The sequence below is a fragment of the Pollachius pollachius genome, assembly GCF_949987615.1.
Source record: "Pollachius pollachius genome assembly, chromosome: 19".
Lineage (NCBI taxonomy): Eukaryota > Metazoa > Chordata > Actinopteri > Gadiformes > Gadidae > Pollachius > Pollachius pollachius.
This window is the reverse complement of record NC_136952.1, coordinates 480,045-503,434: the sequence shown is the minus strand read 5'-3', so window position 1 is coordinate 503,434 and position 23,390 is coordinate 480,045. Positions and strand designations below refer to the sequence as shown.

General features: G+C 54.0%; 6 protein-coding genes across 10 annotated transcripts; 2 read left to right on the top strand and 4 right to left on the bottom strand.

Annotated features, from left to right (window-relative positions):
- Window positions 1-1,866: 1,866 nt before the first annotated feature.
- On the bottom strand, window positions 1,867-4,380 carry LOC307090492 (uncharacterized protein). 3 transcript variants are annotated; one of them, XM_079757172.1, is made up of 6 exons: window positions 4,222-4,380; window positions 3,386-3,524; window positions 3,125-3,218; window positions 2,546-2,717; window positions 2,285-2,437; window positions 1,867-2,061 (listed from the first exon to the last, which is right to left on the bottom strand). In XM_079757172.1, exons 2-6 carry the CDS (start codon window positions 3,520-3,522, stop codon window positions 1,901-1,903), a joined length of 717 nt encoding a protein of 238 aa, XP_079613298.1. In that variant the 5' UTR covers window positions 3,523-3,524; window positions 4,222-4,380; the 3' UTR covers window positions 1,867-1,900. The 3 variants fall into 3 exon arrangements, with proteins under 3 accessions (XP_079613298.1, XP_079613297.1, XP_079613299.1); XM_079757171.1 differs by lacking the exon at window positions 4,222-4,380 and adding an exon at window positions 3,695-4,177; XM_079757173.1 differs by lacking the exon at window positions 4,222-4,380 and adding an exon at window positions 3,695-4,177 and having other exon boundaries at window positions 2,558-2,717.
- wdr24 (WD repeat domain 24) lies at window positions 3,913-10,277 on the top strand. Of its 3 annotated transcripts, none has more exons than XM_079757168.1 (12): window positions 3,913-3,937; window positions 4,423-4,496; window positions 4,682-4,741; window positions 4,917-5,501; window positions 5,736-5,913; window positions 6,234-6,906; window positions 7,007-7,107; window positions 7,267-7,400; window positions 7,484-7,588; window positions 8,519-8,856; window positions 9,159-9,343; window positions 9,592-10,277. In XM_079757168.1, exons 4-12 carry the CDS (start codon window positions 5,003-5,005, stop codon window positions 9,758-9,760), a joined length of 2,382 nt encoding a protein of 793 aa, XP_079613294.1. In that variant the 5' UTR covers window positions 3,913-3,937; window positions 4,423-4,496; window positions 4,682-4,741; window positions 4,917-5,002; the 3' UTR covers window positions 9,761-10,277. The 3 variants fall into 3 exon arrangements, with proteins under 3 accessions (XP_079613294.1, XP_079613295.1, XP_079613293.1); XM_079757169.1 differs by having other exon boundaries at window positions 3,923-3,937; window positions 4,386-4,496; window positions 4,999-5,501; XM_079757167.1 differs by having other exon boundaries at window positions 3,923-3,937; window positions 4,386-4,496.
- A 50-nt stretch (window positions 10,278-10,327) lies between these two features.
- anks3 (ankyrin repeat and sterile alpha motif domain containing 3) lies at window positions 10,328-15,740 on the bottom strand. Its single transcript, XM_079757170.1, has 14 exons — window positions 15,687-15,740; window positions 15,238-15,416; window positions 14,869-15,067; window positions 14,213-14,334; window positions 13,659-13,740; window positions 13,446-13,563; window positions 13,219-13,368; window positions 13,009-13,134; window positions 12,808-12,932; window positions 12,564-12,722; window positions 12,338-12,462; window positions 12,119-12,260; window positions 11,325-11,619; window positions 10,328-11,162 (listed from the first exon to the last, which is right to left on the bottom strand). Exons 2-14 carry the CDS (start codon window positions 15,399-15,401, stop codon window positions 11,080-11,082), a joined length of 1,890 nt encoding a protein of 629 aa, XP_079613296.1. The 5' UTR covers window positions 15,402-15,416; window positions 15,687-15,740; the 3' UTR covers window positions 10,328-11,079.
- A 300-nt stretch (window positions 15,741-16,040) lies between these two features.
- cUnh8orf33 (chromosome Un C8orf33 homolog) lies at window positions 16,041-18,653 on the bottom strand. Its single transcript, XM_079756580.1, has 5 exons — window positions 18,473-18,653; window positions 17,865-18,343; window positions 16,938-17,028; window positions 16,648-16,794; window positions 16,041-16,486 (listed from the first exon to the last, which is right to left on the bottom strand). Exons 1-5 carry the CDS (start codon window positions 18,495-18,497, stop codon window positions 16,281-16,283), a joined length of 948 nt encoding a protein of 315 aa, XP_079612706.1. The 5' UTR covers window positions 18,498-18,653; the 3' UTR covers window positions 16,041-16,280.
- Window positions 18,654-20,012: 1,359 nt separating this feature from the next.
- On the top strand, window positions 20,013-21,884 carry h3f3d (H3 histone, family 3D). The gene is made up of 4 exons (XM_079756737.1): window positions 20,013-20,108; window positions 20,913-21,047; window positions 21,202-21,355; window positions 21,430-21,884. The coding sequence occupies exons 2-4, from the start codon at window positions 20,920-20,922 to the stop codon at window positions 21,556-21,558; spliced, it is 411 nt and encodes a 136-aa protein (XP_079612863.1). The 5' UTR covers window positions 20,013-20,108; window positions 20,913-20,919; the 3' UTR covers window positions 21,559-21,884.
- Window positions 21,885-21,886: 2 nt separating this feature from the next.
- uqcc4 (ubiquinol-cytochrome c reductase complex assembly factor 4) lies at window positions 21,887-23,212 on the bottom strand. The gene is made up of 2 exons (XM_079756736.1): window positions 23,073-23,212; window positions 21,887-22,502 (listed from the first exon to the last, which is right to left on the bottom strand). Exons 1-2 carry the CDS (start codon window positions 23,141-23,143, stop codon window positions 22,124-22,126), a joined length of 450 nt encoding a protein of 149 aa, XP_079612862.1. The 5' UTR covers window positions 23,144-23,212; the 3' UTR covers window positions 21,887-22,123.
- Window positions 23,213-23,390: the final 178 nt, after the last annotated feature.

The window sequence follows — 23,390 nt, the reverse complement described above, 5'->3', positions numbered from 1 at the left end:
ACGAGGAGCAGGACAGCATATAAACATACACATATATATGTGTATATATATATATATATATATATATATATACACACATTATATATAGACCCGACTGTGGGGTCGCCCCTCACCTCTCTGCTTCTCCTTTGTATTCCCTGTTCTTGTATTTGTTCCTCCTGGGCTTTGATGGCCTTGTTGTGTTTAAACTGACATGTTGTCGCGTGCCATACGGTTCTAGTGCCATTACCCTTCTTTATGTTTATTACTTGTTGATTTCTAATCCATCGTGTGTAGCGCCCAATGCCTTGACTGTAGAACCCCAGAAGGACTGCAGGGGTGTCTGGGAACCATCCAGGCTACTCCTGTCTTGAGGAACACGTCTCCGGGCTGTGTGGGAGGGGCGTTGTGTCTGTAGTTCCTGACTGGATAACTGCCAGCCGGTTGTGTTGTCTGCCTCCACTACTTGACCAGCGGCTCAGTGAAGCCTGTGGAAGTACAGCAGGCCACCGTAGCTAGAGACAGACTTACTGTAATCACCAACACAAACATCTCTGGACGCCCGTGGCTCTGTCCTCCAATGCCAACAGACCCCAGGGGCGTCACAGAGACCCCCGCGCCTCCCTCCACTTGCAAACTAGCCAATAAACGGAAAGATTGTGCAATTACGCTCCCTGACATTAATCCAATAACATGTCATTTTACTGTGAAGCCTCTGGGAGCTGGTCGGTGCCGTCCACACTCAACAACGGGCCAGATGGTCGTCGTTACTGGTGCTGCTTTTATCCATATGATGTGTTACTGTTATCTCCCCGTCGCTAGACACACAAGGCTTTGGTTATTACAGCCGCAGGCGACAGTCTAGGATCAGTTCTCAAAGTGCCAACCTGACGTTAAGCTGGCAGACGCTGGGGGTCTGGTCTGGGACTGCAGATCGCTCTCTGATCTCCACGGTGCAAATCAACCTGTTCCACACTGAGTGGACCGTCAGCTAGGGAGACGCACAGGTGAGCTCAGAGAGGCAGGGTTAAAGGTTGTCTCCTTAACCCCAGAGTGCACAGGTGAGCTCAGAGAGGCGGGGGTTAAAGGTCGTCTCCTTAACCCCAGAGTGCACAGGTGAGCTCAGAGAGGCGGGGGTTAAAGGTCGTCTCCTTAACCCCAGAGTGCACAGGTGAGCTCAGAGAGGCAGGGGTTAAAGGTCGTCTCTGCTGACCTGCATTACCAACATGGTGCCACCGGCTGTCCAGTGTCAGCCTCTCCCAGCTCGACCCAGAGCCAAGTTTACAACACTCAATATGAAGCTATTTTTCTTGGGGATGAAGGAACTTGATGAAAAATAAATTGACAAAATATGGATCATTTATATATAAGTCCTCATTATTTCATGATCTATTGTACCTTTCAAATGTGAACAGAACAATTTTATATCGTGTATCTATATCTTTATTTATATATATATATATATATATATATATATATATATGTGTATATATATATATATATATATATATATATATACACATATATACTGTATATATATATTTAAAGATATTGTTTTATTTTGTACTGTTCATTGTACTTGCTTTTCATTTAGGGAACATCATGATTAAAGAACAATACTGTGGCAACATGTCTGCTGTGCTTCCTACACCCCTCCTCCTCTACCCCCTCTCCTCCTCTCCTCACCCCACTCCTCTCTCTCCTCTACCCCTCCCCCACTCTCCTCCTCCCCCCCCTCCCCTCCTGGGGGGCCAGGTAACATCGGGTGAACCCCCTTAGGCTCACCAACGTGAGGCGACTAAAGAACTGCTAATTCATTCAGAGTTTTTCTTTAATATAAACAATTCACAATTTATTCAGTCAAATGAAATGAGATCTGAGGTGAAACATAAACCCGTAGGAGAGGATGATGAAGGGGCCTTTAGTCGGTCCTCCTCTTCTTCGTTGGTCTCTCGTCAGCCTCCGGGCTCCGCCTCTCCCCCCCCCCTCCCTCCAGCAGGGGGAGCTGCAGCCGCCCGGCCACCGCCCACGCCCACAGGCAGCGCTCCGCCCGATGGGGGGTCCAGTCCCGCTCGGGGTCCGCTGAGGAAGAGGAGGGACACAGGTTAACGCCGAAGGTTTGGTTCTTTTGAATCATCCTGTTCTTCTGTTCCAGTTCAGTTCAGCAGATCCTTCATGTGGTTCTAGATGTTCTCCAGATACATGTGGGCTGGACCAGCCTGGACCAGCCTGGACCAGCCTGGACCGACCAGCCTGAACCAGCCTGGACCGACCAGCCTGTCCGGGTACTGGTCTAGGGCCTCACCGTGGTTGAGCTGGGCGGTGCGCTCCAGCAGGCGGTCCAGGTAGCGGTGGTAGTGCCGGGCGGTGTACTGGATGGGGGTGAGACCGGGCACGCTCCCCACCCCCTCGTCGGACATGAAGGCGGCGTGCTCCGGGCACCCGGCCGCCAGCACCGCTGGAGAGAAGAGGACCAATCAGGAAACACTGAGCAGCCATTGGCTAAAGCAAGACCGACTGTGGGCGGCTGGGGGAGAACGTGATTGGTGGAGATCTCGGACCCCACCCCTTACGGTACCGGAGGCGGTTGCCGGGCCGACGGCCTTCAGGGCGCTGAGCTCTGCGATGGCGGCGCGGACGTCGGGGAGGAGGGAGAAGGCCGTCCGGGAGCAGAGCTCCACCGCCGCCGCCGCGTTGGACGCCAGCAGCTGCTGCAGCCGCGGCCGGAAGGACCCCCTCTGGGGGCAGAGGTGGAGGTCACTGACAGAGAGGTGGAGGTCACTGAGAGAGAGGTGGAGGTCACTGACAGAGGTGGAGGTCACAGAGAGAGGTGGAGGTCACTGGCAGAGAGGTGGAGGTCACTGAGAGAGAGGTGGAGGTCACTGAGAGAGAGGTGGAGGTCACTGACAGAGGTGGAGGTCACTGAGAGAGAAATGGAGGTCACTGACAGAGGTGGAGGTCACTGAGAGAGGTGGAGGTCACTGAGAGAGGTGGAGGTCACTGAGAGAGAGGTGGAGGTCACTGAGAGAGAGGTGGAGGTCACTGAGAGAGGTGGAGGCCCCCCTCTGGGGACAGAGAGGTGGAGGCCCCCCAGTGAGGAGTGTTTACGGTTAGATCAGGGAGCCAGGCTCTAAGCTCCACTTACAGTCAGCTTCCATTCCATGAGCTTCACCAGCTCTGGATGGGTCACGTATCTCTCAGACCGGCTGGAGATGAGTGCGGGCAGCTCCTCCTGATACCTGGAGGAGGAGGAGGAGGATTGGGAGGAGGAGGATTGGGAGGAGGTGGAGGAGGAGGAGGTGGAGGAAACATCTGAGCCTCACTGGACTCCTCCATCTCTCATACTCATGTTAAAGTTGGTGTCTGACACATTGTTTCCTTTTGATATTATTAATATCATAATTACCACTTTTCAAGGGGTTGAAGTTTTCCAGACTTTTTTCCTTTCACTGCGGACTTGGCCTCCACCACGTCCCAGTATCGGTCGTAGACGCTCCTCCACCGCTCCGGGTCCTCACACGCGAACAGACTGGACCTGTTCATGGCTACGCAGTTACACAGTTACATTATTAAAAGCATAATCTGCTGATGGTATCAAATGGTAAACAACTACGATGCTATTGCTTTAAAAGATAATTCAGAATGTTATGGACATTATCAAAACACTACATTTACAGTTAAAAATGTATTCAGTGCAACACGAGTTTCATTTTACCTCTAAAAAGGGTGAACTTTCAGTATAATCTCTACAAAGTGGTACAGCTTTATTCTTTTGAATAAAATATTTGATCATGGATCGCGTATGATAAAGTGCACCCAATGTCGATAACACTCGTACTACTAATAATACTGTACTACGTTTGTTTTACCACGAGTTTTGTGATCACAGACCGTAATCTCGCGAGAGCTGGATACGAAATACTATTTCCGGCTGTGCAGTGAGAAACAGTTTCAAAAGGTTAGTTATCTGAAGAACTTAAACGATTTATATATAAATATTCTACATTATTACTCTTAACGAAAAAATACATATCAGACATATATACAAACACACATGATTGCACCCTTAATGTATGCCATGTAAAGCAGTGTTTATCAACAGCACTAACTGGCTACACGCAGATAGCTAACATTAGCATCACAACATTAGCATTAGCATCACATCGTGAAGCTCTTTCCGGTCTCGTGTTCCTCAAAGCAGCAGAACAAAACGTCTGGTCTTCTTCCTTCAGAAGTTATTACCTGTCCTCAACAAGTCACTTTATGCATCGGCCAATGCGACATAAATCCACTCCATTTCTTGACAACTAAAGATTTTTAATAAGTTTATTCAGCGCCTGGTTTCCCTTAATTCCCTGAATTAAAAGTGACTGTCACTAACATTCCTCTCGTTCCGTCGCTGACAGTAGAATATAAAAGTCCCCTCTTGTCAACCACAATCAGAGCGTCTTGAGGATGAGGAACCGAACCAGCCGCCACGGGACGCGGATGATGTGATAAACATCATCTATCCCTAGGTAAGGGATGAGTGTTTGTGGCTACTGTGTAGTCACAATTAATTAGTATATACAGATTTATTATAAGGACCAACTCTAGGCACTTTCTGCTTGGGTTTTAGATTATGGACCATAGAGGGGAAAGAGCTAAACGTTTTGAGTATTAGTCCTAATGCATTTTCCTTAACATGTTGCATGTTGTGCAGCTGTCAGCGCTGGTCTACCCGGAGAGACCTCTGTTCCTGAAACTACAAACACTGCGTCAAGTGAGTCTATTTCTGGAGCTTTAAAATCACAGGGTAACCTTGCATTGTTTCAGAATCCATTCCTGCCCGTAAGGTTGCTCCTCTGCGCCCTCTGCTGTCTGTTTCCATGTGACGCTGTCATTCATACTCTAAAGGGTTTCCCTGTCTCCATCCCCTGGTTCAATGTGGGGTTCAGTGAGTCAGTGATAGCCGGTGCAGGTGCCTGGTCGTGTGTTGCTGGTCTGTACCTGTGGCTCACTGACCCCCCCACCCCCCAGGACCATGGAGAAGATGTCCCGGGTCTCCACGGCCCTGGGCGGCGGCGGCGGCGGCGGTGGCGCTGCCGTCAGCGGGCGCACCATGTTCTGCCACCTGGACGCGCCGGCCAACGCCATCAGCGTGTGCCGCGACGCCTCGCAGGTGGTGGTGGCCGGCCGCAACATCTTCAAGATATACGCGCTGGAGGACGAGCAGTTCGTGGAGAAGCTGAACCTGCGCGTTGGCCGCAAGCCCTCGCTCAACTTCAGCTGCGCCGACGTGATGTGGCACCAGATGGAGGACAACCTGCTGGCCACCGCCGCCACCAACGGCGCCGTGGTCACTTGGAACCTGGGCAAGCCGTCGCGCAACAAGCAGGACCAGCTGTTCACGGAGCACAAGCGCACCGTCAACAAGGTGTGCTTCCACCCCAGTGAGGTGTACATGCTGCTGAGCGGCTCGCAGGACGGCTTCATGAAGTGCTTCGACCTGCGCAAGAAAGAGTCCGTCAGCACCTTCTCAGGTACGGCCGCTCTGCGCTCTGCCGTGGTGGAGGGACGGCACAGCAGCACCGCTCTCTCAGCGTCGCTGGATTGGTCTCATGATATCGATGACACATGGTATTTTAGCCTCAACAAGACAGTTGTGTCAGGATCAGAACGCGATGCACTGCCTAGCAGCCATTGGTCGTGTACAGTAAGTGGCACATGGCGCGTTGTAGTACTGTGATGGCTGACCCGTGCCCTGCCATCCCCAGGTCAGTCTGAGAGCGTGAGGGACGTCCAGTTCAGTATGAAGGAGTACTTCACCTTTGCCGCCTCCTTTGAGAACGGGAACGTGCAGCTGTGGGACATCCGGCGGCCGGACCGCTACGAGAGGATGTTCACCGCCCACAACGGGCCCGTGTTCTGCTGCGACTGGCACCCCGACGACCGGTGAGTCCTCTTAACCACAGCGACCGCCGGGTTAACGCGGCCGCCTCACTGCTACGTTTGGTCTGGCTGCTGATGACCATTGGAGTTGCTTTTGATACAGATTAACCCCAGCGTGTATATTTGTATTGTTGATTCATTAATTGTATTATGAGCTATTTGTACCGTTGTGTGATGCTATCACGCCCCCTTCTCCTCGGGGGTGAATGCTCTGTCTGTCCGTCGTGTTCTGGAGGAAGCGTCTCTGTGCGCCTCTACCTCTGCGCAGGTAAGCGTGAGAATGTGTTCTGGATCCTGTGGCTCAAGGTGTGTTCCGTCTGCAGGGGCTGGCTGGCCACCGGCGGCCGGGACAAGATGGTGAAGGTGTGGGACATGAGCACCACTCGGGCCAAGGAGATCCACTGCGTGCAGACCATCGCCTCCGTGGCGCGCGTCAAGTGGCGCCCGGAGAGGAAGTGGCACCTGGCCACCTGCTCCATGATGGTGGACCACAACATCTACGTGTGGGACGTCCGCCGGCCCTTCATCCCCTTCGCCACCTTCGAGGAGCACAAGGACGTGACCACGGGCATCGCGTGGCGCCACCAGCACGACCCCTACTTCCTGCTGTCGGGCTCCAAGGACAGCACGCTGTACCAGCACATGTTCAAGGACGCCAGCCGGCCCGTGGACAAGGCCAACCCCGAAGGACTCTGCTTCGGCCTGTTCGGAGACCTGGCCTTCGCCGCCAAGGAGAGCCTGATCAGCAGCGACGCCAACAGGAAGCCCTACCCCGGGGGGGACCGCCGCTACCCCATCTTCTTCTTCAAGAAGCCGGACCTCACGGAGCAGTTCGCCCACGTGTCCAGCGCCCTCAGCGTCTTCGAGACTGGCCTGGAGAGCGGTCGCATGGACTGGTTCTCCCAGACGGCGCGCCTCTACCTACTCAGCGGGAAGCCCTTCGCCGAGCTGTGCGACCACAACGCCAAGGTGGCCAAGGAGCTGAACCGACCTCAGGTCAGCCCCCGCCCCCTGCCCGCCCCCCCGCCTCCTCAGGCTGCTTCTGTAGGCATAATCAACGGATAACGGATCTTCTTTCTCCTTCCCCGTGGAAAAGGTCTCCACCACGTGGACCATGGTCCGCATCATGTTCTCCGACCCGGCCTACCCCAACCTCAGCCTCAGCGCCAAGCTGGGCACGCTGCCTCTGATGAACAGGTACGGCCTCCAGTACCACCAGGGTCCTGTGGGTGGCGCCGCTACAACATCTGCTCTGTGTTCCTGTAGCTCTGTGTTCCTGTAGCTCTGTGTTCCTGTAGCTCTGTGTTCCTGTAGCTCTGTGTTCCTGTAGCCAACGTCTGCTCTCTGCCCCTGTAGCTTCAGCATGAAGGACATGGGGGCGTGTCCAGACATGGGGGCGTGTCCGGACAGCCGGGCGGACCGGGGGAAGGAGGGGCGGCCTGACGCCGCCCACCTGGAGCCAGGGACCTCCCACATCAGCAACAACGACGGTAGGACACGCCCCCGCGCACGCATGGGAACACACCTGAGTGCCCCGCCCTAACCCCGAGGTGGATATTATGGTCTGTTGCAGAGAACGAGGAGACGGAGGGCAGCGACGGCCAGGCCGAGTACATGTTCGGAGACGCAGAGCTCGACGACGATGACCTGTACTCTGTGGAGCACGATAACCCAGCAGGTCAGTCTCCGTCAGCCTCCGTCAGGTCAGCCTCCAGCAGGTCAGCCTCCGTCAGGTCAGCCTCCAGCAGGTCAGTCTCCAGCAGGTCAGCCTCCGTCAGGTCAGCCTCCATCAGCCTCCGTCAGGTCAGTCTCCGTCAGCCTCCGTTAGGTCAGCCTCTAGCAGGTCAGCCTCCGTCAGGTCAGCCTCCGTCAGGTCAGCCTCCGTCAGTTCAGCCTCCGTCAGGTCAGCCTCCGTCAGGTCAGTCTCTGTCAGCCTCCGTCAGGTCAGCCTCCGTCAGGTCAGCCTCCGTCAGGTCAGCCTCTAGCAGGTAAGCCTCCATCAGGTCAGCCTCCAGCAGGTCAGTCTTCGTCAGTTCAGCCTCCGTCAGGTCAGCCTCTAGCAGGTCAGTCTCCGTCAGTTCAGCCTCCGTCAGGTCAGCCTCCAGCAGGTCAGTCTCCGTCAGTTCAGCCTCCGTCAGGTCAGCCTCCAGCAGGTCAGTCTCCGTCAGTTCAGCCTCCGTCAGGTCAGTCTCTGTCAGCCTCCGTCAGGTCAGCCTCGGTCAGGTCAGTCTCTGTCAGCCTCCATCAGGTCAGCCTACGTCAGGTCAGCCTCCTGGCTTCCTAAAGACCCATACATTAATCAAATTGATCATTGCTCAGTGTTTAGAAGAATAATGATGCTGTCTATCAGTGCCTTTTGATTCCATTTACCTCCACATGAACCTCACTGTGGTCCCCACGCTGTGATGGACAACTAGCAACCCTTTTCATTCCCACACGACCTTTAGCTGATTTCTGAAATCCTGTATGTTTTGTAGTCTGCAGGTCACTTCTCACTGAGGTTCTCCTCATTGAGGTTCTTCTCACTGAGGTTCTCCTCGTTGAGGTTCTCTCGTTGAGGTTCTCTCGTTGAGGTTCCCCTCATTGAGGTCCTCCTGTTCCCCCCCAGAGGACCAGGAGTACACGCTGCCCCAGGAGGCCTTCCCGCTGCGCCACGAGATCCTGGACAACCCGTCGGCCCCGGAGCCCCTGCAGCAGGACAAGGCGGAGTCTCCCCATGTGAGCGGCGGCGAGGCGGAGGCGACCTGCCTCACGCCCATCGAGTCCTGCTCCCTCATCTCGGCCTCGCAGCCGCTGTACACGGCCCACCTGCCGGCCGGCTTCTTCTGCCCCGTGGTGCGCGACATGCTGCGCTACTACGCCGAGCTGGGCGACGTGCAGATGGCCGTATCGGTGCTCATCGTGCTGGGAGAGCGCATCCGCAAGGAGATCGACGACCTGACGCAGGTGAGGAGTGAGCTGGGGTGAGGAGAGAGGAGTGAGCTGTGATGAGGAGTGAGAGATGAGTGGGCTGGGGTGAGGAGTGAGAGGAGTGAGCTGGGGTGAGGAGTGAGCTGGTGTGAGGAGTGAGCTGGGGTGAGGAGTGAGAGGAGTGAGCTGGTGTGAGGAGTGAGCTGGGGTGAGGAGTGAGCTGGTGTGAGGAGTGAGCTGGGGTGAGGAGTGAGCTGGGGTGAGGAGAGAGGAGTGAGCTGTGATGAGGAGTGAGAGAGGAGTGAGCTGGGCTGAGGTGGGTGTCCCTCCCCCCCCAGGAGCACTGGTACATGTCGTACATTGATCTGCTGCAACGGTTCGAGCTGTGGAACGTGTCCAACGAGGTGATCAAGCTCAGCACCTGCAGCGCCATTAGCTGTCTGAACCAGACCTCCACCACGCTGCACGTCAACTGCAGCAACTGCAAGCGGCCAATGAGCAACCGGGGCTGGGTGTGCGACCGGTAAGACCCCGCCCTCAAACTCTGGTTCCAATAGAGGACCGTTATGTAGACCTTGGGTTACTCAGCGGACCTCAGGGATCGAACACGGAACATTTGACCAGGCGTCAAACAGCCTGGATTCAGCCCGACTGCGCTGTGAGGACGGCCGTCCTCACAGCGCAGTCGGGCTGAATCCTGTATGGACGCGGCAGCAGTACGCTGTCGCTCCGGCCTCTCGTGAGTTCACCTGTTCCCCTCCCCTCCACCAGGTGCCACCAGTGTGCCAGTGTGTGTGCCGTGTGCCACCATGTGGTCAAGGGCCTCTTCGTCTGGTGCCAGGGCTGCAGCCATGGCGGCCACCTGGAGCACATGATGCACTGGCTGAAGAGCAGCCCGCACTGCCCCGCCGGCTGCGGACACCTCTGTGAGTACACCTGACCCCAGGTCACCTGACCCCGAGGTCAGGTGACCCTCCGTCAGGTGACCCTCCGTCAGGTGACCCTCCGTCAGCGGCCCCCTGTGGGGGAGCGAGGGGGCAGAACGATGGAGGGGGTGAGACGTGCGTCCTGCTGGGGGAGGGGGGGTCAGGGGGGTGACCTCGCCCCTAACTCCGCCCCTAACTCCGCCTCCTGTAAACAGACTGTTGTTCAGCAGACCCCCCGACCCCCCGAGCTGAAGATCAGTCCCCGATGGACGCCGTCGGGGGGGACTTGCGCACCTGTTGGTGTTTGATTTGAAGGACAGAAGAGATGTGATGGATGTTCATGTTTGACCTCTTTTAAACTCACCAGCACAATCTCTGAGCAAGCGCAAAGTGCATAATAATGTTTTCACATGTAAATAGTGTTTCATCTCCTCTGAACTGTAGATACCGATTAATGATTTATACGACATTAATTACATTCATTCAGCGCTTTGAATGGTAAGGCTGCTAATAAAGCAATACAAGTTTAGACATCGTGTCTGGAATGAGACGTTTTTATTTGGCAGATCCTTTCACAAGAAGACTTGTTGTGCATTGGTTTCATCCCTCAGGTGTGGGAGATGCACTTTACTGATCCCAGACAGGAGGAGGGGTTAGGGCCCACTATCAGGCTACCTTAATAAAACTACAAGGAATCTTAACACAATTTCAGTATAAACATCACATTAAGACTGACCCAAGGCACGGTTTACTTCAGAAAGAGGGGTGGATTGTTTCTAGATCAAAGCGTGGTGCAGGAGCCGTTATCCCTGCTGGCCGTGGACACGCTGTGATTCCGTCGGCGCCTCCTCCATTATGGTCCGACCTTCCTACATCAATGTTTGAGGAATGTTATTTTAGTTTGGCAGGATTTCCAAGAGGAAGTTTCCCCGTGAACTGGACTGGGGAGAAATATCACCAGTGATCTGCACCTTGTGACCCAGAGCCCCCCCCCCCCACAGCACTGAGACCGAAGGAATGTTCCCGTCGTGGAATGGAACCGATTTGGGAAGAAACAGAAGGCCTGGAATCCCTCGGGTGGGAACGCCTCCAAAGAGCTGCTGGTCCCCAGGAGGTCCTCCAGTCCCAGCCCTCTGCACCGTCTCTTTCGTCGGGGGGGCCTCCTCCTCCAGGCTCCTCCTCCTCCACTGGGTCCAGGGTGGTAGGGTCACTGAGCCTGGGTTGGGGGGGCTCCTGAGCCTGGGTTGGGGGGGCTCCTGAGCCTGGGTTGGGGGGGCTCCTGAGCCTGGGTTGGGGGGGCTCCAGGCCCTCCAGGGCGGAGCCTCACCTGCTGCTACGGCCGCTCCCAGCTGTCCGTCACCTGCTCCGACACGCTCAGCCGCCGCAGGCTCTGCAGCACCGTCTGGAGGCTCCCCGCTACACACACACACACACACACACACACACACACACACACACACACACACACACACACACACACACACACACACACACACACACACACACACACACACACACGTCATGTTCTGGTTCTTTGTATGAGAGTTGATGTTCTTCCATACCTGCAGCGTTCCTTACCCAGTTCTTCATCGTAGGCCTCCAGCCTCTTCATCAGCTCCGTGACGGAGCTCTGCCCCCCTGCCCCCCCCGCGGTGAGGCCGTCGGCGGCGAGGCGGGCCCCCAGCGCGGCGCGGGCGGCGCGGGCCCGCTCCAGCGTGGCGTTCATCTCCTGGGCCAGCCGGTGGCTCTCCACCAGCTCCCCGTGGACACGCCCCCACGCTGCCTTGTCCTCCGTCAGGCAGACCTCCATCACCGCCCGCAACTCCTTCTGCTGGGACACCTGGCCCTGCAGCGCCTCCGCCTCCTCGCAGCGCTGGGGGGAGGCCTTAGTGAGGGGCCCCCTTAGTGAGGCCCCCTTAGTGAGGGACCCCCTTAGTGAGGGGCCTAGTGGGGCCCCCTTAGTGAGGGGCCCCCTTAGTGAGGGGCCTAGTGGGGCCCCCTTAGTGAGGGGCCCCCTTAGTGAGGCCCCCTTAGTGAGGGGCCTAGTGGGGCCCCCTTAGTGAGGGGCCCCCTTAGTGAGGGTCCTAGTGGGGCCCCCTTAGTGAGGGGCCTAGTGGGGCCCCCTTAGTGAGGGGCCCCCTTAGTGAGGGGCCCCCTTAGTGTGGGGCCCCCTTAGTGATGGGCCTAGTGGGGCCCCCTTAGTGAGGGGCCCCCTTAGTGAGGCCCCCTTAGTGAGGGTCCTAGTGGGGCCCCCTTAGTGAGGGGCCTAGTGGGGCCCCCTTAGTGAGGCCCCCTTAGTGAGGGTCCTAGTGGGGCCCCCTTAGTGAGGGGCCTCCTTAGTGGGGCCCCCTTAGTGGGGAGGAGGAGGGTACCTTGTGGAGCTGGATGGCCATCTCCTGCATCTCGGCCTCCAGCTGGTCTGCGTAGGCCTGCTCCAGGGCGTCGCTGGGCGGCCGCGTGTTGCTGTGCCAGCGGGCGATGGCGTGGGTCATCTTCCTCTTGGGGCCAAACAGCCTGTGGACAGACGGACGGACGCTGAGGTCAGCTCCACAGGAGACTCCGCTGGCGGCCGCGGCAGAGGGGGCTCTTACGTGATGCCCACTTCCTTGAGGTCGTTCTCGGTGAGCGTGAGGAAGATCCGGAGGTCGATGTCCTGCTCCTCCAGCAGCGGAAGGTACCTGGAGAAGCCCATCTGCTCCAGGAACGCCGCCAGGTCCTGGGGACACAGGACAGCTAGAGCACAGCGCCTCGGGCCCCCCCCAGCGGCCCCAGATCACCCCCCCCCCCAGCGGCCCCAGATCAACCCCAGAGACGTGCCTTGGGCCCCGCGTAGGGAGGGGGGGCTCCGGCCGGCGCCCCTCCTTCCCCCGCCGCGGCCGAGGCGGAGCCGTTGCTGTTGCCGTGGCGACCCTTGCTCTTGGCGTGGTGGCCCTTGGGTACGCGCCGGGTGCTGGTCCTCTTGGCTCGGTCAGAGTCCTGAAGGGGAAGACCGCATGAGGGGGGGGGGCACCAGTACTCAGAGCCACCTTCATCACCATCAGTAGGATGAAGGACACCCTACCTCGTTGCTCTCCACAGAGCCCTCCCAGGTGAGGCTGGCCGCCGGCCGCGCACCCTCACAGCTGCTGCTGCTGCTGCTCCTGGCCGGAACGTCAGGAACGTCAGGGTCCAGCAGGGGACTCTCATCTGGGGAAAAAGGTCAAGGGTACGAAGGGTCAGGGTAACTCGTCTGTCTCGTCTGGGGGGGGGGGGGGACTCTGACCTCTGCTGCTGTTGCTCTGGCCATCCAGCTCGTTAATGGGCGAGATGACGTCACGGTAACAGATGCCCTCGCTCTGCTCCCCGGGGTCCTGGAAGGTCATGTAGCCCGGCGGCACCAGGGCGGGCTCTGGGGGGGGGGGGGGGGGGGGGTTAGTGATGAACAACACCTCCTGACTGAAGCCTGGACCACTGGAGGAGGGCGGGGTCTTACCACTGGGTTTACTGGGGGCTCCCACGTGGAACTTGGCGATGGCCTGGGGCCCGTCGTGGATGCTGGGCCCCTTGGCGCGGTACCGACTCGGCCTCTGGCGGGGGGGGGCGCCGTCGGAGTCCTCCGAAGAGCTGTGGTCCTCGGGGGGGCCTGCGGACGGAGGAGAGCAGGGGGTCACGTCCCGCTGGGGGTCCCGATGAAGGGCGGGGCACCGGGGGGGGACCTACCCGCTCTGGCCTTGGCGGAGCGGGCGTCGATGAGGCCGGCCACCTTGCTGTGTCCATACATCAGGGCGAGGGCGGAGGCCGTCTGGCCTTCAGCGTTCCTCTCGTCCACCTTCACCTTCTGGGAAGAGCACAACAACCAGCCTCACGTTGGGGGGCTTCTACTCAACGGCCTCTGGCCAATCAGCTGCCGGTTCCCAGGAGGACTGTACTCACATGGTCCAGGAGGTGCTGGACGATGATCTCATGCCCAGACGCAGCGGCCTCCATCAGGGGCGTGAACCCAGAGAGGGGCTCCCTGTGGGGGGCCATGGGGAGACGTCACTCTGGAGATGTTCCTGTGCTTGACCTTTATTTCTAAACAGCCTCTTTACTTAACTTTCATTAAAGGTTAGCTGAACCCGTCACGGCTAATGACGCCCTACAGGCTTAAAGAAAGGCGATCTGGGGGAACAGGCCCATTGAGCTCCCAGTCTGCCGCCGACAGAAAGCTACCAGTCAGGAGGAGCAGACTTTATGTATTTTACAAAGAATTTTCCGTTTCACAATTTTAAACATTTTAGTAAAAAACAACAGTTTCATTGAGCGCTCCAATGAACGGTTCAGCTGAACTCGTAGAGTTGACGTAACACTTAAACCGTTCAACTGATCGACACCATGACGAACCCGCAGTTCGGTCCTGCGTTTCTGGTTCCTCAGAGCCGTGATCAGAGAACCTTCCCAACAGACATACACACGTCTTCTCCCTCCAGGAGCGGAGGAGGGCTCACCTCCCGTTGGCGTCGGCGTTGTTGTCCAGCAGGAAGCGCGCCATCTGCTGGTGGCCGGTGCTGGTGCAGTGCAGCAGCGCCGTCCAGCCCCCCAGGTCCTTCTGCTCCAGCTGCGCCCCGTGCTTCAACCCCAGGAGACGTGTTAACGGGGGAGCCGTGGCCGTGGGGAACCCCTAGCCTGGCTGAGCTCCACAGGACAGAGACAGTGTCTCCGCCACCAGACACACACTGGAAAACTCTGCTCCTGCATCATAGCGTTCATTTCCATCCACTACTTTCAGCATCTTTTTGACTAATTATGCGTGGCGTATGTCTGTATAATAAAGAGATTTGTAAATATGAAGCGCTCTCCTCCTGGCGATCGCCTACAGAGCGGTTCTGGTTCTGGTTGGATGCGGTCTGATCGTACCTGGTTCTGGTTGGATGCGGTCTGATCGTACCTGGTTCTGGTTGGATGCGGTCTGATCGTACCTGGTTCTGGTTGGATGCGGTCTGACCGTACCTGGTTCTGGTTGGATGCGGTCTGATCGTACCTGGTTCTGGTTGGATGCGGTCTGACCGTACCTGGTTCTGGTTGGATGCGGTCTGATCGTACCTGGTTCTGGTTGGATGCGGTCTGTTTGTACCTGGTTCTGTTGGATGCGGTCTGATCGTACCTGCAGGAGGAAGTAGGCGATGCTCTCGTTGCCGCAGCTGGCGGCCAGCATCAGCGCGCTGCGGCCGCGGGGGTTGGTGGCGTTGACGGCCACGCCCGCCTCCAACAGCAGGTTGGCGATGTTGTCGTGGCCGATGTAGGAGGCGTACATCAGGGGGGTCCAGCCGCCCATGTTCTTGCGATCCAGATCCACCTCTCGTCTAAACAGCCACAAGGATATTGTGATGAGGTTAAGACACATTATGCAAAAGTTTCAATGACGGATGCTAGTCTGAAGTTGTGGTTTTATTGGTAACACAAATCTCTTTCATAGGGGCTCCTAATGACCTGCCGGTTTTCCATTATTGGCTGATTCCTTCAACATACTCACTTCTTGATGCACTCTGCCACGACATCATACAGTCCTATGGAGCAGGCGGTGTGGAGGTCCAGCGGGACGTCCAGCCCCTCTGCCCGGAGCAGGGGCCCGCCGAGCCACAGGGACAGGCTGGCCCCCAGCGGCTCCCCGCTGGCCTCGTCACTGAGCTCGGCCATCCTCACTCCTCGTGTCTGCACTCATCACAAAACAGATAAGAATCCTTTGATTGTCAACTCTAATCAAACAAAGGAATGAGTTAATTAAATAAGTACAGTGAATTAATTCAGAGATCAGCTGCTGGTTGGAGGGATGAAGAGTCACCGGGCTGTTAGCTTAGCAGATAGCCTCAGGGACGTAAAGACTTCACAGCGTAATAAAACCCGTTGGCAGTAAAAAGGAAGGCCAGACGATATAACGTGTAGTTATTAAAACATCTACAGTAACTCAAGTTCAAAACTTACAAGAAAGGGGAGCGGGAGAACTTCCTGTGCAGAGGCTCAACGTGTTGTGTTGTGTGTCACAAACAAATGTGTCCGGGCTGTTCATGCATTGAAGGTGGGGCCAAACTTTTGACAAAGTAAACCACCTTTCACTTGTTAACGATCTTAACTTAACATTCATATTAAAACAAATCTACACATTTACTAACCTGTTTGATCTCCTGAGAGCATATAACATATTTTTAGTTATTGCAGGATGTATTCAATCAAACATAATTACTATTATTGGGAATTAAGTTAAAATATTAAAAAATCAGCCGTTTCACCACATTACACAGTTAACTTAAATTCCTTTTATTGATTGTAATTCAAGACGAAATGGTTCAATACGAAGGCTTGTAGGCCTTCTTCAAAATTTTCATTGATGGACAAAATACAAATACAAACCAGTAGAGGAAATAAATGTCATGGCAATAGGTTATTTAATTCAGTTGATAAAAGATTTATTTTGTAGGAGACGCTGTCTAATAACCCTAACCATTGTATTTCCCAAATGTTGCTTCATATATCAGTTTACTTTGGTAAGACCTTTAAGTGCATTAATACATATAAATATCAGACAAAATTAAACTTGAACTCCTCTTTTGAGGAGGTGAAGACAAAGTGAGATGTTTCATTTCCTGACAGCAGGGGGTCAGAGGTCAGAGCCGGTCGTGCGTTCTGCTGTCCGGCGCTCAGGACTCCTGGTTTAGTCCCGGCTCTCCGATGAAAGACAGACTTCTTTGGGTCTGGGACCGTTCTGACCTGAAGAGAGGTCATCGCTAGAGCAGAGGAGGACAGTGTCGATAGACTTCAGGTTGGTGTCCACCTAGTTACATTTACATTTACATTTACATTTAGGGCATTCAGCAGACGCCTTTATCCAAAGCGACCTACAATAGTTCCACACGTCCTCCCACCATCGTCCCCGTGGACGACTCACCGCTCTGAATGAGCTTCAGCTGCTTCTGCCTCTCCTCCTCCATCTTCCTGCGGTAGTCGCCGGTCGCGGCGTGCATCACCTGCCTCTTCTTGGCCAGCGGCGCTTTGCCGCTCCTGAGGATCTTCAGTGCCCGCAACGCGTCCTCTCCTGCAAATGTTTGATCATTTAAATCTTATTAAAAATCCTGCACAATAATAAACTACGGTAACTCATCTATCACATGGGATCAGTCCCACTGGAGGCGTGTGTCCGAGGGACCTCCTGCCCGTTAGTGAGGAGAGGAGACCCACTCTGTTTGGGCGTGCCCTTCTGCGTCTCCAGGCCCAGCCTCAGCTGCTCCACGACCCAGTCTAGCTCCCTCTGCAGCTGCTGCGCTGTAGTCTGCAAGAGACCGGGACAGCAGTCAGACACTCACCTGTCCTCCACACAGCAGTCAGACACTCACCTGTCCTCCACACAGCAGTCAGACACTCACCTGTCCTCCACACAGCAGTCAGACACTCACCTGTCCTCCACACAGCAGAGTCAGACACTCACCTGTCCTCCACACAGCAGTCAGACACTCACCTGTCCTCCACACAGCAGAGTCAGACACTCACCTGTCCTCCACACAGCAGTCAGACACTCACCTGTCCTCCACACAGCAGTCAGACACTCACCTGTCCTCCACACAGCAGAGTCAGACACTCACCTGTCCTCCACACAGCAGTCAGACACTCACCTGTCCTCCACACAGCAGTCAGACACTCACCTGTCCTCCACACAGCAGAGTCAGACACTCACCTGTCCTCCACACAGCAGTCAGACACTCACCTGTCCTCCACACAGCAGAGTCAGACACTCACCTGTCCTCCACACAGCAGTCAGACACTCACCTGTCCTCCACACAGCAGAGTCAGACACTCACCTGTCCTCCACACAGCAGTCAGACACTCACCTGTCCTCCACACAGCAGTCAGACACTCACCTGTCCTCCACACAGCAGAGTCAGACACTCACCTGTCCTCCACACAGCAGTCAGACACTCACCTGTCCTCCACACAGCAGAGTCAGACACTCACCTGTCCTCCACACAGCAGTCAGACACTCACCTGTCCTCCACACAGCAGAGTCAGACACTCACCTGTCCCGCTGTGTGAAGGACAGGTGAGTCAGACTCACCTGTCCTTCACATAGCGACACAGTAATCCCATTTAATCTGAATGCTCAGCACTGACCAACACTGGTTCTTTATCTCCATGACTACCCGCCAATGAACTTGTCGTTTCTTGTGGTTTTGAACTTTCTGTGGTTTTCTTTTTTCCAGACTTCTTCTTTTTCTTGGGTTTAGTTTGTGCAAGTGATTCTGTGGCGACGCACGCGTCCAGCGTCGTGTGGGGAGCTGGTTTCTGCACCCCGGGGGGGCCGGGTTCGGGGCCCCCTGAGGGGGCGGGCGGGGCATCGGGTCCCCTGGGTCCGGGGGTCAAAGCTGGGATTTGGAAGTTAAAGGCAAACTTATCAGACCCTTCTTCCTTACAGACTGTCAGCCTGCTTAGTTCGACTGAAGGTGGCGTTGTTTCTAGAAAAGATGGCGTTGCTACTTGGTCTTCTGCCACAAAGTTGAACTTGAAAGTATTGTCAGTGCGAGTCCAACTCTCAGCTCGGACCTCTGGCTTCTGATCACCTCCTCTGGATGGATTTGACTTTGCTTGAATATCTGAAACGCGCGCAACCACATACAGTTTAAAAATGCACGTGTATCTAAATGCAAAACATTTGTTATTCACATGTTGTATCGGTATTGTATAATAGTATATTTGTCGGTATTGTATAACAGTTTCAATACCGATAAACAGTCTGCGCTCGGCCATGCTGGTTCAACTGTTGACGAATCTCCAGCTTAGATTTCCCTCCTAACTCTTTAAGTCGCTGTAGTCTGCTCCTCTAGTCTGAACATCGCCCGGGGCTTGTTGGTCGCATGGAACGAGCTTTTCGAAATGATAATATTTGCAACATGGGTGAATAAAAACTGGTGTTCCCTTAGAATAATTCCGACGGAGCAATATGTCCACGGTGCATATTGTTCCGCTTTCGGCAGCCAACATGATAATACAATTGAACCATGTCTAGACCATGCATATGATGCAATGTTTATGATACCATGCATATGATACCATGCATATAATTTTCACGTATATGATATCATGTTACATGGTATCATACACATGATGTTTATGATATGATGTTTATGATACAATGCATGTGCTCCCATGCATGTGCTACCATGCATATGGCGTTAATGGCGATCGAAAATTGTAATAGTAGTAATCGACAAATAATAATAATAATAATAATCAGTTTTTTATAGCGCTTTTCTAAATACTCAAAGCTCTTTACAAATAAGAAAGGAATACATACAGACAATCAAACAAAAGGGAAAAAATAAACAGCACCACAACAATAGGCAGAGAGCAGGAGAGAGTGGAAGATGGCGGAGGATAGTGTATCAGAGATTCGGATGGCCAGAGGGAGGGAGTTCCAGAGGGTAGGGGCGGCGATGGCGAAGGCTCTGTCCCCCAGGGTGCGATACTTGGTCTTGGGGATGGAGGTGAGAAGGTTGGCATCAGCGGAGCGTAGGCGGCGAGTAGGGGAGTGGCGATGGAGTGAGCTGGATGGATGACTCTGAGCCTTGGCGGACTCCGTGTGTGACAGGGATGGTGTGGGATTTGTGATTGTTGATGGAGGTGTATTGGAATCTTTCAGACAGGTAGGAGGTCAACCAGGAGAGGGCGGAGTCAGTGATGCCAATGGATTGCAGACGGCTGAGGAGGATGGACTGATGGACGGTATCGACGGCAGCACTGAGGTCGAGGAGGAGGAGAATGGTGAGGGAGTCAGAGGAGAGCAGGAGGTCGTTGGTGACTTTAAGTAGGGCTGTTTCAGTACTGTGGTGGGTTCGGAAGCCGGATTGGAATGTTTCGCACAGGTTATTGGAGAGGAGGTATTGCTTGAGTTTGTGTTGCGACGGCTCTTTCCGTTAGTTTTGAGAGGAATGTGAGGTTTGAGATGGGTGTGAAGTTGTCAAATCAAAGTGACTGAGTAAATTAAAAAAGTATGGATTTGAAATAACTTTAAATCAATGATAACGAATTTGTCAAGAATATGTCCATTATGAAACCCCAGACCATTGTTCATAACCGTATATCTCCTTTAATTTTGATTTGTCTCCAAAGTTCAGGAAACAAAAGACGCAACAAAACAAAAGAGGACCCACTAGTGTTCTTTTTAAATGTTTAGCTATAAACATTCCACCAATCGTGTGGGCTTGGAGGCGGGGTTTCCATGGCTGACCAATGGTAGAGGTTCGTGGGTTGTCCTTGGATTCCCCGCTTTCCAAAAGCTATAAATACCGGGAAACGCGTCACAGGATCCAAACAACCCAAACGTCTTCTCCGAGACTCTGCCGATCAGAACAATATAAGGTAAAACCGCCTTTTCCCGTCCACCTCGACGAGTAATCTGCTTATAAATGAGTCTGTAATAGTCTAACACCCCGGCTCTCCTGGTGTCTTTACCGGGGTCCGAGCCGCTAAAGCCTTCATATTCCCTCGCTGTTGAAGAGCAAACGACGCGCGGGGTCCGGGGAGACCGTTAACGGACATATTAAGATGCACGTATTGATATAATATATGAACTGTGTAGGTTTTGCCTTGACTTTTTACCAAATAGCTCATCCCTTTTGGTTATTTATATATATCTTTGTCTTGGCGTAAAGCTAAACGCGGCATTTCTGGAGTCTGAGACCTGGCGCCATGTTGACTGATGCTAGCTGAGCTTAGCTTCTGTTAGCCTCCGTTAGTCCGCCGACACCACGGAGCGTGCAGGGCGCCAGTAGGGTAATGGTGGAGGACTGGTGGTTAGTGGTGGAGGACTGGTGGTTAGTGGTGGAGGACTGGTGGTTAGTGGTGGACCAGGACCAGGACCGGGCTACTGGGGGCTGGTGGGAGAGGGATTAACCGCTGCTCGGTCTGGAGTCCCGCTCTTCAAATCCAGGCGCTTTTGTCTGAGCATCGTTCATCACCCCGGGGTGTTGACTATATGTTATATTAGATTATATATTACATTCAGGATGCGGCTGCCTACTGCTTTTGAGGCGATGCTTTGAGACGCCTCTTCTAAACCGTCTTCCTTCAAGTTGAAACACTGTCACCTAGTATCCTGAAGTCTGATCCATCTGAAGAGTTGGTGACGATTCCGTCCTAATCTTTGTGTCCTTTGACGCCCAGGTGAAAGATGGCTCGTACCAAGCAGACGGCTCGTAAGTCCACCGGAGGAAAGGCGCCCAGGAAGCAGCTCGCCACTAAAGCGGCCAGGAAAAGCGCGCCCTCTACCGGCGGTGTGAAGAAGCCTCACAGATACAGGTAGACTGGCGCTCTCTGGTTAGACTGGTGCTCAGATACAGGTAGACTGGTGCTCAGTTACAGGTAGACTGATCCTGTGAACACCTGTTGCTGCTTGAAGGTGATTATTTCTGCTTTGACTAGTTTAAACTCAAGTTATTTTCTCTTGATGAAGGCCCGGCACCGTGGCCCTGCGAGAAATACGTCGCTACCAGAAGTCCACGGAGCTGCTGATCAGGAAGCTGCCGTTCCAGCGCCTGGTCCGGGAGATCGCCCAGGACTTCAAGACAGACCTGCGCTTCCAGAGCGCAGCCATCGGCGCCCTGCAGGTAAGCGGCGTTCTGCTCGGGTTCAAATGGTCGGGCGAGACTCGAGTCGTGGAGCTGATCTTTTCTCCCTGCAGGAGGCCAGCGAGGCTTACCTGGTAGGTCTGTTCGAGGACACCAACCTCTGCGCCATCCACGCCAAGAGGGTCACCATCATGCCCAAGGACATCCAGCTGGCCCGGCGAATCAGGGGCGAGCGCGCTTAAGTCCAGCTAGCAGTGGATCTTTTTAAAGGGGTGGGGGGGATGTTTCAATACCGTGTTCATTCGTGTTTGTGTTCAGACCTTCCACCAGGGCTGCTGGTGCTGGATCCCCATGATTTCAGGGACTTTTTCTTCCATTTTGATAACTTCCAGGTAGAGCCGTTTGTCATGACCCCGGTCTTTAATAGAGTAGCTTTTTGCATCTGTCCTTTCCATTCAACACGTAGCTCTGAACGTCTCATTTCTCTTACTGTTAAACATCTCTCCAGATTCTTTGTGTAGGCATGTGTTGAACCTTCATGTTGTAAATAAACTTTACACTACCTCAACTTGTCTTTTATTACAGCAAAGTATTTAATTTAACCCATAGCTCAAAGCATAGTTGTTAACCACAAGACCCCAGGCCTTCTGGCCCGGCTTCCAAACACAAGATACAGTCCAAATACAACAAATCCACAGCGGTCCACGCCCCACCTTCAGCAGAATTGGACTGAATGGAATATTAAACAATATAATTTAATTAAGGCAGGCTTATCTTATAACTGACATGACAAGTCGAATGCGTTGACTAGTCTGGTGTGGGTGTGCCCTCGACTTGAAGTGGACCGGGTGGTTGTTGGTTCTCGTCTGGGAGCAGACCAGGTAAATGTTCGTAGAGATCCTTCTGCAGCATGAGGTCAACGTCCGTTTCCTCCCGGAACGCGCACCACAACAGGAACCCGACCGCGACCAGGCTGACTGGCAGGACCTTCCACCAGGGCCGCTGGTGCTGGATCCCCATGGTGCGGTCCACCCTCCAGGTCCGGTGGCTGCCCTGGCTGGTGGAGAACTTGATGGGTTCATTGTTCACCTCGTCCGTCTCCGGGGGCACGCCCGTCTTCTCTGGAGTCAGAGTTGAGGTTCTCACTTCGGACAGCCGTCTGAGTGGCACAAAGCCGGAAGTAATACTGTCGGAATGAACACAAGTTAGCTTTAGTCATGCACCTTCTGGTTCTAGCATTCCTCGTACAAGGCTGGACGGTCGTCTGCGTCTCATCCCTTAGGAGAAAAAATGATCTCACTGTTTAAAGAAAGCAGGTTTGACCTCAGCAAAAATCAGTTCTTGTCCCTCATTAAAAATTGGATCTGTCTGAAAACTAATTTATAGACAACAGCTATTTTCAAAAGTCCAAGTAGGAGTTACATGGAGCCTCGTCTCCTCGTTACATCACTGACTCGTCTGGTAACAACACGGTCTCATCCGGTAACAATAGGGTCTACTCACATCATGATCTACTCCAGGAACATCAGGAGTCAGACATCCTCTAATAACATCTCTAGAAACACCACGGTCTCCTCCGGTAACATTAGGACCTCCTCTAGTAAATTAAGGGTCTACTAGTAACATCAGTCTCCTCCGGTGGCATCAGGATCTCCCCTAGTAACATCACGGTCTCCTCCGGTAACATCAGGATCTCGTCTACTAACTTCAGGGTCTACTAGTAACATAATCTCCGTTAACACAAGGATCTTCTCACCTCCAGTTGATCCAGCCGATCTGCTTGAAGATCCCACGACGCGCGGAACCGAGCACTAATGTTTGAGCCATTCCGGACACTGATCATTTTATGCACATCTCGTTTGAATCAGCGTCTCAGGGTCATGTAAGGGATTTAGTTATGTAGCGTAACATTGAACCATTTCCGGGTCACATATAAACACTTTGTGGGAGTGGTTGTATGTGACCCGGAAATGGTTCAATGTTACGCTACATAACTAGTAGCAGTGGAGTAGCCTTCTTTTTACCATTTGACCTCATCAATTATATATGTAAATTTAAATTATAAAATTAAAAT